We start from the raw sequence: 14,818 nt of genomic DNA, 5'->3' as shown, positions 1-14,818 counted from the left end.
TTTAAGATTCCAATAGAAGTTTAAAAATTAAGACATTCCTTATTTAAAAATTAAGACATTACTGATCTTCAAAACTGTGAAAAGTAAATCAAATGGATCAATAGCTAATTTTAATACTAAAAGAGGAAAGAGAACTGAGCTACGCCATTTGCAAAGTCCAGAGAAAGTATAAAAGAAGAATAACGTGAAGTATTTACTATCATGTTGTGAAAAATACTTAACTCAATAAGCCTTATTTAAGCAAAGGATGCCAAAACAATAAAATGGAAAGAACTGTCCAACTGCTAGGTCACTAATTACAAAGCAACTCTATTTATTCTGAAGTCAATAAACAATTTCACAAAACTAGGTCTAAAATATAATATAAATAAAATTTAAATTTGCCCACTCAAAGTTATTAAGAAATCAACAGAGGCCACATTTAACAGTACAACTACAGAATATTAAATTACTTTTATCTCTTTCAAAAAATTTAGTTCAATTATTAGGGTACATGCTTTTAAAGTTTCAATCTTTGTGTACTATTGCTTTAGGAAAATGATGTGTTATATACTGTGACAAAATACCCAAAGATGTTTTTCATGTGTGATGATTTTTGTGGTAGGAGTAGTTATAGTAATTAACAATTACCAGAACCATTTCTAAGCACTTACTATGTGCTAAAGACAGTGCAAAGTAGTTGACAGACCTTACCTCAAGAATTATACATAGAAGAGGCTATAAAGTAGAAATATTTTATATTTCCTTTTTAAAGATGATAAAACTAAGGTGCAGAGATGTTAAATAATATGCCCAATGCCACAATGTTATCAAGTAGCAAGATGAATCCATGCCTGTATAATTCCGAAGCTCTTAACCGATAACAATATATCATGTTCACATCTTAAATCCACTGTAACTCCAGAAAGAATGAAGGGATGGAGCCAAAGCAAAAACAATACCCAGCTGTGGATGTGACTGGTGACAGAAGCAAGGTCCGATGCTGTAAAGAGCAATATTGCATAGAAACCTGGAATGTCAGGTCTATGAATCAAGGCAAATTGGAAGTGGTCAAACAAGAGATGGCAAGAGTGAATGTCAACATTCTAGGAATCAGTGAACTAAAATGGACTGGAATGGGTGAATTTAATTCAGATGACCATTATATCTACTACTGCGGGCAGGAGTCCCTCAAAAGAAATGGAGTAGCCATCACGGTCAACAAAGGAGTCCGAAATGCAGTACTTGGATGCAATCTCAAAAACGATAGAATGATCTCTGTTTGTTTCCAAGGCAAACCATTCAATATCACAGTAATTCAAGTCTATGCCCCAACCAGTAATGCTGAAGAAGCTGAAGTTGAACGGTTCTATGAAGACCTACAAGACCTTTTAGAACTAACACCCAAAAAAGATGTCCTTTTCATTATAGGGGACTGGAATGCAAAAGTAGGAAGTCAAGAAACACCTGGAGTAACAGGCAAATTTGGCCTTGGAATACGCAATGAAGCAGGGCAAAGACTAATAGAGTTTTGCCAAGAAAATGCACTGGTCATAACAAACACCCTTTTCCAACAACACAAGAGAAGACTCTACACATGGACATCACCAGATGGTGAATACCAAAATCAGACTGATTATATTCTTTGCAGCCAAAGATGGAGAAGCTCTATAGAGTCAACAAAAACAAGACCAGGAGCTGACTGTGGCTCAGATCATGAACTCCTTATTACCAAATTCAGACTTAAATTGAAGAAAGTAGGGAAAACCACTAGACCATTCAGGTATGACCTAAATCAAATCCCTTATGATTATACAGTGGAAGTGAGAAATAGATTTAAGGGCCCAGATATGATAGATAGAGTGCCTGATGAACTATGGAAGGTTCGTGACATTATACAGGAGACAGGAATGAGGACCATCCCCATGGAAAAGAATACAAAAAAGCAAAATGGCTGTCTGGGGAGGCCTTACAAATAGCTGTGAAAAGAAGAGAAGTGAAAAGCAAAGGAGAAAAGGAAAGTTATAAGCATCTGAATGAAAGTTCTAAAGAATAACAAGAAGAGACAAGAAAGCCTTCCTCAGTGATCAATGCAAAGAAATAGAGGAAAACAACAGAATGGGAAAGACTAGAGATCTCTTCAAGAAAATTAGAGATACCAAGGGAACATTTCATGCAAAGATGGGCTCAATAAAGGACAGAAATGGTATGGACCTAACAGAAGCAGAAGATATTAAGAAAAGATGACAAGAATACACAGAACTATACAAACAAGATCTTCATGACCCAGATAATCATGATGATGTGATCACTGACCTAGAGCCAGACATCCTGGAATGTGAAGTCAAGTGGGCCTTAGAAAGCATCACTACAAACAAAGCTAGTGGAGGTGATGGAATTTCAGTTGAGCTATTTCAAATCCTGAAAGATGATGCTGTGAAAGTGTTGCACTCAATATGCCAGCTAATTTGGAAAACTCAGCAGTGGCCATAGGACTGCAAAAGGTGAGTTTTCATTCCAATCCCAAAGAAAGGCAATGCCAAAGAATGCTCAAACTACTGCACAATTGCACCCATCTCCCATGCTAGTAAAGTAATGCTCAAAATTCTCCAGGCCAGGCCTCAGTAATACGTGAACCGTGAACTTCCTGATGTTCAAGCTGGTTTTAGAAAAGGCAGAGGAACCAGAGATCAAATTGCCAACATCCACTGGATCATGGAAAAAGGAAGAGAGTTCCAGAAAAACATCTATTTCTGCTTTATTGACTATGCCAAAGCCTTTGACTGTGTGGATCACAATAAACTGTGGAAAATTCTGAAAGAGATGGGCATACCAGACCACCTGACCTGCCTCTTGAGAAACCTCTATGCAGGTCAGGAAGCAACAGTTAGAACTGGACATGGAACAACAGATTGGTTCCAAACAGGAAAAGGAGTACGTCAAGGCTGTATATTGTCACCCTGCTTATTTAACTTATATGCAGAGTACATCATGAGAATCGCTGGACTGGAAGAAACACAAGCTGGAATCAAGATTGCCAGGAGAAGTATCAATAACCTTTGCCATCAGATATGCAGATGACACCACCCTTTTGGCACAAAGTGAAGAGGAACTAAAAAGCCTCTTGATGAAAGTGAAAGAGGAGAGTGAAAAAGTTGGCCAAAGCTCAACATTCAGAAAACGAAGATCATGGCATCTGGTCCCATCACTTCATGGCAAATAGATGGGGAAACAGTGGAAACAGTGTCAGACTTTATTTTGGGGGGCTTCAAAATCACTGCAGATGGTGACTGCAGCCATGAAATTAAAAGATGCTTACTCTTTGGAAGGAAAGTTATGACCAACCTAGATAGCATATTCAAAAGCAAAGACATTACTTTGCCAACAAAGGTCCGTCTAGTCAAGGCTATGGTTTTTCCTGTGGTCATGTATGGATGTAGAGTTGGACTGTGGAGAAAGCTGAGTGCCGAAGAATTGATGCTTTTGAACTGTGGTGTTGGAGAAGACTCTTGAGAGTCCCTTGGACTGCAAGGAGATCCAACCAGTCCATTCTAAAGGAGATCAGCCCTGGAATTTCTTTGGAGGGAATGATGCTGAAGCTGAAACTCCAGTACTTTGGCCACCTCATGCGAAGAGTTGACTCATTGGAAAAGACTCTGATGCTGGGAGGGATTGGGGGCAGGAGGAGAAGGGGACGGCAGAGGATGAGATGGCTGAATGGCATCACTGACTCGATGGACATGGGTCTGGGTGAACTCTGGGAGTTGGTGGTGGACAGGGAGGCCTGGCATGCTGCAATTCATAGGGTCGCGAAGAGTCGGACACGACTGAGCGACTGAACTGAACTGAACTGAACTACAGTACTTTGTGGTGTGCTTAGAAAACAAAGGTGTTCAGTTGATAAATAAATTAATGAATGAAGGCATGTGTCAATGGCAAGGTAGGAAGAGGACTGTATATTCAGAGGACAATGACCAAGCATGAAAGCCAAAGTAAAAATTTCATACTGGAGGAAGTGATACATCAAACTGAAAAATAAAATTACCTATATTGAGAGAACTTACAGTCCATAAAATTGGAATTTTTATTACTTAACTCAAAGTTCTAAAGCATATAGCCTACTTCTTTCAAAAATGTCAAATCTAATTAATTTACATGCTAACTAAGCATAATCTTTCCCTTGGTATATTCTGGTGATTTAATATATGGAAATTTAAGTTGAGAATCTATTCTAGGAGCCTTTCTGAATCCTTTTTAGAAAAGGAGCATAATCAGATCAGATCAGTCGCTCAGTTGTGTCCGACTCTCTGCGACCCCACGAATCGCAGCACTCCAGGCCTCCGTGTCTATCACCAACTCTGGGAGTTCACTGAGACTCACGTCCATTGAGTCAGTGATGCCATCCATCCATCCCATCCTCTGTCGTCCCCTTTAAAATTTGACAAACATTCCAACAAAGTGGCAAGTTACAGATGGATATCAGATCAATTTCATACTGTGCAGATCAATGGTTAGCAAAACAATAACTATCAACTGTTTCATTAAACAGAATAATCAAAACATGAGAATGGAAATGACAAGTAAAATTACTTCCAATTAAACACAACAACAACAAACTGTGGAAAATTCTTAAAGAGATGGGAGTATCTGCCTCTTGAGAAACCTGTATGCAGGTCAGGAAGCATTAGATAGAACTGGACATGGAACAACAGGCTGGTTCTAAATAGGAAAAGGAGTACGTCAAGGCTGTATATTGTCACCCTGCTTATTTAACTTCTATGCAGAGTACATCATGAGAAACGATGGACTGGATGAAGCACAAGCTGGAATCAAGATTCCTGGGAGAAATACCAAAAACCTCTGATATACATATGATACCACTCTTATGGCAGAAAGTAAAGAAGAACTAAAGAGCCTCTTGATGAAAGTGAAAGAGGAGAGTAAAAAAGTTGGCTTAAAACTCAACTTTCAGAAAACTAAGATCAAGGCATCTGGTCCCATTACTTCATTGCAAATATGGGGTAACGGTGGAAACAGTGGCTGACTTTATTTTTCTGGGCTCCAAAATCACTGCAGATGGTGACTGCAGCCATGAAATTAAAAGATGCTTGCTCCCTGGAAGAAAGGCTATGACCAACCTAGACAGAATATTAAAAAGCAGAGACATTACTTTGCCAACAATGGTCCATCCTGTCAAAGCTATGGTTTTTCCAGTAGTCATGTATGGATGTGAGAGTTGGACTATAAAGCAAGCTGAGCACCAAAGAATTGATGCTTTTGAACTGTGGTGTTGGAGAAGACTCTTGAGAGTGAGTCACTTGGACTGCAAGGAGATACAGTCAGTCAATCGTAAAGGAAATCAGTCCTGAATATTCATTGGAAGGAATGATGCTGAAGCTGAAACTCTAATACTGGCCAGCTGATACAAAGAACTGACTCATTTGAAAAGACCCTGATGCTGGGAAAGACCGAAGGTGAGAGGAGAAGGGGATGACAAGAGGATGAAATGGTTGGAAGGCATCACCGACTCAATGGACATGAGTTTGAGTAAATTTCGGGAGCTGGTGATGGACAGGGAGACCTGGCGTGCTGCAGTCCATGGGGTCACAAAGAGTCAGAAACAACTGAGTGACTGAACTGACTGAAAACAGAATAAACAAAACATGAGAATGGAAATGACGAGTAAAATTATAACTATTTGAAGAAAACATAAATAAAGCAAATAAATGAATAGTAAATCAACTACTGAGAATATTCAAGAATTAAGAAAGTCAAATCTATAAATACATGCGGCACCTTAAATGACTCAGCCCAGACTGACTTAAAACTTACATACTGAACATTCCAAAAGCAGCATAATATATTCTTAAATTCACATGGGACATTCTCCAGAAACATCATATGTTAAGCCACACAAAAGTCCTAATATATTTATGAAGGTTGAAATCATGTCAAACACATTTCCTGATGACAATGGTATGAAACTAGACATCAATTCTACGAGGACTGCTCAATTCTATGAGCGACTCTATGAGGAAAGTTCAGTGATATACAACTACCTCAAGAAATAAGAAAATTTTCAAATATGCAACCAAACTCTATACCTTAAGGAACTAGAGAAACACACACTACAAAACAAAGCCCAAAGTTAGTAGAACGAGGGAAATAATAAACATCAGAGAGGAAATAAATGAAATAGAGACTAGCAAGGCAACAGACAAGGTTAATAAAACCAAAAGCTGATTCTTTGCCAATACAACCAAAATTAGAAAACCTTTAGTTAGATATAAAAGAAAGAAAGAAAGAAGGCTCAAACAAATAAAATCAGAAATAAAAGAGAACTTAAAGCGGATCAGTTCAGTTCAGTCGCTCAGTCATGTCCAACTCTTTGTGACCCCATGAACTGCAGCATGCCAGGCCACCCTGTCCATCACCAACTCCCGGAGTTCACCCAGACTCATGTCCATTAAGTCAGTGACGCCATCCAACCATCTCATCCTCTGTCATCCCCTTCTCCTCCCACCTTCAGTCTTTCCCAGCATCAGGGTCTTTTCAAATGAGTCAGCTCTTCGCATCAGGAGACCAAAGTATTGGAGTTTCAACTTCAACATCAGTCCTTCCAATGAACACCCAGGGCTGATCTCCCTTAGGATGGACTGGTTGGATCTCCTTGCAGTCCAAGAGACTCTCAAGAATCTTCTCCAACACCACAGTTCAAAAGCATCAATTCTTCGGTGCTCAGCTTTCTTTATAGTCCAACACTCACATCCATACATAACCACAGGAAAAACCATAGCCTTAACTAGATAGACCTTTGTTGACAAAGTAATGCCTCTGCTTCTTAATATGCTGTCTAGGTTGGTCAGAACTTTTCTTCCAAAGAGTAAGTGTCTTTTAATTTAATGGCTGCAGTCACCATTTGCAGTGATTTTGGAACCCAAAAAAATAGTAAGCTACTGTTTCCACTGTTTCCCCATCTATCTGCCATGAAGTGATGGGACCGGATGCCATGTTCTTAGTTTTCTGAATGTTGAGCTTTAAGCCAACTTTTTCACTCTTCTCTTTCACTTTCATCAAGAGGCTCTTTCATTCTTTACTTTCTGCGGTAAGGGTGGTGTCATCTGCATATCTGAGGATATTGATATTTCTCCTGGAAATCTTGATTCCAGTTTGTGCTTCCTTCAACCCAGCGTTTCTCATGATGTACTCTGCATATAAGTTAAATAAGCAGGGTGACAATATACAGTCTTGACGTACTCCTTTTCCTATTTGGAACCAGTCTGTTGTTTCATGTCCAGTTCTAACTGTTGTTTCCTGACTTGCATACAGGTTTCTCAAGAGGCAGGTCAGGTGGTCTGGTATTCCCATCTCTTCCAGAATTTTCCAGTTTATTGTGATCCACACAGTCAAAGGCTTTGGCATAGTCAATAAAGCAGAAATAGATGTTTTTCTGGAACTCTCTTGCTTTTTTCAATGATCCAGTGGATGTTGGCAATTTGATCTCTGGTTCCTCTGCCTTTTCTAAATCCAGCTTGAACATCTGGAAGTTCACAGTTCACATATTGCTGAAGTCTGGCTTGGAGAATTTTAAGCATTACTTTACTAGTGTGTGAGATGAGTGCAGTTGTGCAGTAGTTTGAGCATTCTTTGGCATTGCCTTTCTTTGGGATTGGAATAAAAACTGACCTTTTCCAGTCCTATGGCCACTGCTGAGTTTTCCAAATTTGCTGATATATTGAGTGCAGCACTTTCACAGCATCATCTTTTAGGATTTGAAATAGCTCAACTGGAATTCCATCACCTCCACTAGCTTTGTTCGTAGTGATGCTTCCTAAGGCACACTTAGGCACATTCCAGGATCTCTGGCTTTACGTGAGTGATCACACCATTGTGATTATCTGAGTCGTGAAGATCTTTTTTGTATAGTTCTTCTGTGTATTCTTGCCACCTCTTCTTAATAAAGCAGATACCACAGATATAGAAAGGATTATAAGAGACTACTATGAATCATTTTATACCAACAAATTGGACAACTAGATGAAATTTATCATGTATCACTCTTAGAAACATACAGCCTACTAAGACTGAATCACAGTCTTAGTGATTCAGTTTTCTATTTTTTTTATTTCTAAGAAATAGAAAACGTGAACACAACAGCTCCAAGTAAGGAAATTGAATCAGTAACCAAAAACCTCTAAATAAAAGTTCAGGAACAGGCAGCTTCACTGGTAAAACCTGCCAAACATTCAACAAAGAATTAACACCAATACTTGTCAAACTCTTCAAAACAATGCAAGACCCTGAGATGCTTTCAAACTTAGTTTATGAGGTCTGATACCAAGATCGATCAGGATACCACAAGAAAGGAAAATTATAGGCTATCTCCCTGATGAACATAAATACAAAAATCCTCAGTGACATATTAGCAAACTAAATCCAACAGTACATCAAAATGACCTTACACTTTGGACAAGTGAGATGTATTCCAGGGATGCAAGGATGATTCCACATATGCAAATCGATCACGTTACAACACAGTGACAAAATGAAGAATAAAAATCATATAGTCATTTCAATGGAGCAGAAAAAGCATTTGAGGAAATTCAACATCCGTTTATGATAAAAACTCAACAAATTTGGTATAGAGGGAACATGCATCATATATATATATATAACCAGCACACAAATAAGATCATACTCAATGGTGAGAATTGAAAACGTTGCATGTGAGACAAAGCAAAGAAACAGAGATGTCTACTTCTACAGCTTTTATTCCCATAGCACTGAAAGTCCTAGCAAGAGGGGGAAAAAATCCAAACTAGAAAGGAAGTAAATTGTTGCTATTTGCCAATGACATAGAAATATGTAGAAAACCCTAAACACTCCACCAGAAAAGTGAAAAAACTGATAGAAAAACTGAGCAAAGTTAGAGGATATTCAATCCAATACTAAAAATTTATTTTATTTTTATATACTAACAACAAACTATTAGAAAGAGAAATTAAGCAAACAATCCCATTTGTAATTATATCAAAAAGAATAAAACAACTAGGAAAATTTAAACAAATATAAGACTTGTACACTGAAAACTACGAGATATTGATTAAAAAATTTTTAATGTCATAGATAAGTGGAAAGAAAATCCATGCTCATGGATGAATATTGTTAAGAAATCAATAAATGCTGCTGAAAAAACTGGATACCACATGCAAAAGAATGAAACTGGGCTACTATCTTATACCACACACAAAAATGAACTCAAAATGGATTGAAGATTTGAAACTAAGACCTGAAACCATAGAACTTCTGAGGAAAACATAGGCTGTAAGCCCTTTAACATCTTGACAATGATTTTTTTGAATTAACACCAAAAGCAAAAACAAAAAAGCAGGACTATATCAAGCCAAAAAGCTTCCCAGCAAAGGAAATCAACAAAATGAAAATGAAACCTACTGAATGGAAGAAAATATTTGCAAATCATGTATATAACAAGGGGTTAATATCCAAAGTATATGAAGACTATAACAGCAGAAAATCAAACAAGTAGCATCATTTGCAAGACGATAAACTAAAGAAATAGTGTATAGTATGCAAAATACTGGAAAAATTTTTTGTCTAATCACCAATGAAATTGCAGCTGATTCTGGTATTATGATTGCTAGAAAAATCATCCTTCTCTGCCTTAATCTGATTATGAATTGTATATAGAATGACTAAACTTTTACCATACAAGATGGTAGTATTTTTAAAGTTTTGCCAAACAAGACAGTAGTATTTGATTCATCTTCATAAAGACTGAATTTCAATCTTAAGAGCCTAAATCTAAATAATCGTTCCAAGAATTAGTATTTGAAATGCAAAGTTTGTATCTTTTCCTCTAGGAATTTATTCTTGGCACAAAATCTTTATTTCACACATTCTTGGATGATTTATTCACCCTTGAAAATGTTAAAAATATATGTAAGATGTATCATGTAACACACATACATAAGTCAAACTCATCACTCCTTAACTGATAACATTTAAATTCATTAAAAGGATATTTTAAAATGGTTCTAACATTAATTTTTCAGGATTCCACTGCAATTTTGGCATGAGCATAATAAATACAAGGAAATTTATTTCTCTTCCAGCTATTTCATAGACTATGTTTTAAAAATGCACAAAGTTTTAAATCAATCAAAACAAATTTATCTTTCATAAATTTCATCACACAAAATTATAATTGTTGTTCACATAGGCTTCGGAGGGATATTGTAGGATATAACTGGTAATCTCATCAAAACCCTTCTTTACAGAATTTCAGTTCTAATGACCAACTAAATTCATTTACTGATGTCATTAAAACAAAAGAATATAAAAATATATATCTAATATAGGTAAAATGCTTGGAAGGGCACTACCAAATACCCTTCATAACATTTTTGAAGACATATTTGAGGACCTGAGGAATTCATCCTTTACCTATGTAAAAGAAAACTCCTCCCTACCCAAAAAAAAAAAAACCCACAAAGTGAATTTTCCTAGAAGAAACCTAAATACAACAACAACCAACAAGATAAAACAATAATATAAGTTCAACAAAGAACAGGCAGTTGGAAGGACTGGGTCATGCAAAGTAATGGCATGTTAAATGTAACTAGATTAAATTATCCAACTAAAAGACAGTGTGGTTGATTAGATTAAAAAAAAAAGACCCAAATATATACTACCTACAAGAGATTCACTTCAGCTTTAAAGACACATATAGACTGAAGATGAGTGAATGGAAAATGATATTCCATGCAAATGGAAACCAAAAAAAAGCAGGCATAGCTCTTTTATGTCATACAAAATAGGCTTTAACCCAAGCACTGTAAGAAGAGTGCTTGAATTGACAAAGAGTCAATTTAAGAGGATGTAACAACTATATTTATACACCCAATATCAGAATATCTAAATATATAAGGCAAATTATTAACAGAACTGAAGAGAAAAAAAGGTCAGCAATAAGCGACTTCAACACTTCACCTTCAACTATGGATCACTCAGAGAGGAACACTGAACCTAAACTATGCTTGGATCAGACTGACCTAAGGACACATACAAGATACATCTAACAATAGCAGAATACACATTCTTCCCAAGCACATATGGAACATTCTCCAGGATAAACAAAATGTTAGAACACAAGACAAATCTTAATAAACTTTAGAGAACTAAAATCATATTAAACATCTTATTTGACCTCAATGGTATAAAATCAATCAAAGGGGAAAACTAAAAATTTCACAAATAAAATGCTCCTCAACAAACAGTGGGTTGAAGAAGAAATAAAAAATGAAATTAAAAATACCTAAGACAAATGGAAACTGAAATAGAACATACCAAAACGTATGGGACACACAGCCAAAGGAGTTATGAGAGGGAAGTATACAGTGATAAGTGCCTACACACACACACACACACAAAGATATCATATAAACAACTAAAATTTACACCTCAAGAATTTAGAAAAAGAACAAATTAAGCTCAAAGTTAGTAAAGGGCAAGAAATAACAAAAAATCAGAAAGTATAAATGAAATAGAGAGTAGATAATACAAAAGATGAATAAAGCTAAGGGCTGTTGTTTTTTTTTTAAAGATACTGACAAAACTGACACCTTTAGACTAAGAAAAAGAGAGAAGATTCAAATAAATATAATTAGAATGAAGGACATATTACAAATAATAACCCAGAAATATAAAGAATAATAAAAATTACTCTGCATAATTATATACCAACAAATCAGATAAACCAGAATAAATGGTAGGTAGAAACAAATTCCTATAAACATACAACCTACCAAGACTGAATCATGAAGAAACAGAAAATCTGAACAGAAGAATTACTGGTATGAAGATTCAGTCAGTAACCAATACCTCCAAACAACAAAAATCTAGGACCAAACACCTTTGCTGGTAAATTCTACCAAATAAAACCAGTTCTTTGCAAATTCTTCCAACAACAACAACAGAAAGGAGATGATGCTTCCAAACTCATTCACAAAGCCAGCATTATCCTGATACCAAAACCAGATAAGGATACCACAAGAAAGGAAAACAGGCTAATATGCCCAATGAACATAAATGCAAAAAATCTTCAATGAAATATTAGCAAACTAAATTCAACAATACATTAAAAGGATCATACACCATCAAGTGCGATTTATTCCAGGGATACAAGGATGGTTCAACATACTCAAATCAATATGAAAACAAAGTGAAAAACAGTACTTGAACTCTTGAAAACTTAAAACACATTAAGAATTATAATGTTTCATTAGGGTCAAATTAAATTTGACACTAAGAATGTGTTTATGCTACTGAAAATAATAGGAAATTTAAAGTAACTATAATTATTACTAATAATACCTTAGGCCAAAGCTTCTCAAAATTTTACACTGAAATGCCCCAAATTATAGACAAGAGTCTATAGACAAGACCTTCTCAGAAATTCTATGTATGAGAATTATATAAAAGATAAGATTTTACAACTTGTAGAAAGTAGTTTATTACCATAATAAGATAAGGATTTCATGAAATCACTTCAACTTTATTTTTATCCAGTTTCCTGGATGCTGAGGACAAAAGTCAGACACATACCTCTGTGTCTGTGTGTGCGTGCGTGCACATGCACGCTCACAAGCTCAGTTGCACAGTCATGTTCAACTCTTTGTGATTCTGTGGACGATAGCCCATTGAGCTCCTCTGTCCAGAGTTTTCCAGGCAAGAATACTGGAGCAGGTTGCCATTTCCTACTCCAGGGGATCTTCCTGACCCACGGACTGAACTCACATCTCCCCTGTCTCCTGCACTGGCAAGTGGATTCTTTACCACTGAGTCACCCAGGAAACTGCACACATACCTACAATACACCTTTTTTGTGGATTTCATTTTTTTTTTTAAGAAATCTCTTATTTTTTTTTAAGAATTATGTATAAGATATTCATAAATGTATATTTACAAAGGAGAAAGCTTAAGAATGGTTATGAATAGCATTAACAGTCACATGGTCACGGACAGACAAGCCTAGATCTTAGCTCTTCTGACTCCAACCTCAATGGCCCTTGTTCAGGGAAGATTTGTTTCATATTTTCAGGAAGTGGTTATTTTGCTAAGCAACTTCATCAGGACATAACTTTGATAGAAATATCTACAACTGTCTGTTTTTCATTCTCAAATAAATAAAACAATACAATGGACTTCAATTAACTTTACATACACATTCATGGAAATTTAACAAATTAATCAAATTAACTGAAAATTTTGACAAGCAAAAGATTGAAAGCTTCCCCAAAATTCAAACAAACTATATTTTACTATTTTGAGAGTAAATCAAATCTAATTTAAGGATGAAACTGGTAATCCTTCAGAAATTAGGTTTATAAAACAAACATTTAGTGTCTATAAATTCATTTTAAATTTATACTATAATGTGTAATGTTTCAAAGTTTCTATACACCTTTGCAATACCAGCTTCATAAAGTTTACATTTCTAGATATCTTACCTTTTTTGCTGTAGAAGGGGGATCCTTTTTCATATTTCTCAGTAAAAACTCTGGCATGTTATTTTCAATATCTTCACGAGTTCCCTTTTTACCCAAAACTGCAGCTAAAAATGAAATAACCTAGGGGGGAAAAAATCCAACAGTTTTAATCACTGTGTATTGTGATGGACAAAATTTTATGACTCACATGAACAGCTACTCAATTAGGGAGAATATGAGTGTGTACAAATAGATTTGCTAGGAAGAAAAACAATATGAATCACTAATATTGGTTTTCTTTATTTGCATTAATAAACAAAAATATAATATAAAAGTTACCACTGAATGCAGTAAAACAAAAATCCTCACACTGCCATCTCTTCCATGATAATTCTTTAAATAGATATATTTTATTGAAGTATAGTTGACTTACAATGTTGTGCACTCTACGAATTCTTTCTCAGTCTCATTAGCTGAGATATTTTCTTATGTATTTCTATTCATGGAATCTATCTCTTCATTATTGGCTATTACAATAAACTATGTACATTCCTTTCTCCTTGTAGAAAACAAACTCCTTAAGGGAATAATATTCGGTTAATAAGTTTGTCTATTTTTCTGTATCCAATAAATACAGGTAACTCAAGGATGCATATTACAATACCTAAGGTAATCACTAGAGAAAAATACAAGTGTGTAACTACTAATCTGCTATGGGAAGAATAATAGAATAATATGAACAATCTACACAAAAAGAGGATGAAAATGAATAGATGACATGCAATCAATAAAAAGCATATAGTAAAACAGTAGGTTTAAATCTAAATATATTTAGATGGATATATGTAAATGTATAATTGAACCACTTTTCTGTACACCTGAAACTAACACATCGTAAATCAACTATACTCCAATATCAAATAAAAAATTTAAAATAAATCACCTATTTAGATTTATTTTAAATTTTTTATTTGATATTACATGGATGTGAATTACATGGAAGTAGACTAAATAGTTTAATTAAAAGACAAAAGATTTTCAGAAACAAAACATGTGTGCTTTACACACAAAAAACCTAAGACATAGAGAAAATTGTAAATGAAAAAAATGAAAAAAAGATCATGCAAACAAAAACCAAAGAAAATTAATATAGTTATATTAATATCAGATAAGTGAAGTCGCTCAGTCGTGTCCGACTCTTTGCAACCCCATGGACTGTAGTCTACCAGGCTCCTCCCTCCATGGGATTCTCCAGGCAAGAGTACTGGAGTGGGTTGCCATTTCTTTCTCCAGGGGATCTTCCCGACCGAGGGATCAAACCCAGGGATTGA

The 14,818-nt window shown here is 35.6% G+C and overlaps 1 protein-coding gene across 3 annotated transcripts in view; it reads right to left on the bottom strand.

Moving 5' to 3' along the window:
* ERCC6L2 (ERCC excision repair 6 like 2) overlaps positions 1 to 14,818 on the bottom strand; it is a 150,070-nt gene that overhangs the window by 125,185 nt on the left and 10,067 nt on the right. For 2 of the 3 annotated variants that reach the window (XM_027550233.1, XM_027550232.1), the window contains exon 3: positions 13,509 to 13,628. In XM_027550233.1, coding sequence (XP_027406034.1) covers positions 13,509 to 13,628 — 120 coding nt within the window. Of the gene's footprint in view, positions 1 to 13,508; positions 13,629 to 14,818 lie in introns of those variants that run through there. The other variant, XM_027550234.1, reaches the window with a different exon arrangement.

The sequence above is a fragment of the Bos indicus x Bos taurus genome, chromosome 8, assembly GCF_003369695.1.
Source record: "Bos indicus x Bos taurus breed Angus x Brahman F1 hybrid chromosome 8, Bos_hybrid_MaternalHap_v2.0, whole genome shotgun sequence".
In the NCBI taxonomy this organism is placed as follows: Eukaryota; Metazoa; Chordata; class Mammalia; order Artiodactyla; family Bovidae; genus Bos; species Bos indicus x Bos taurus.
This window is presented reverse-complemented; position numbering and strand designations above follow the sequence as displayed.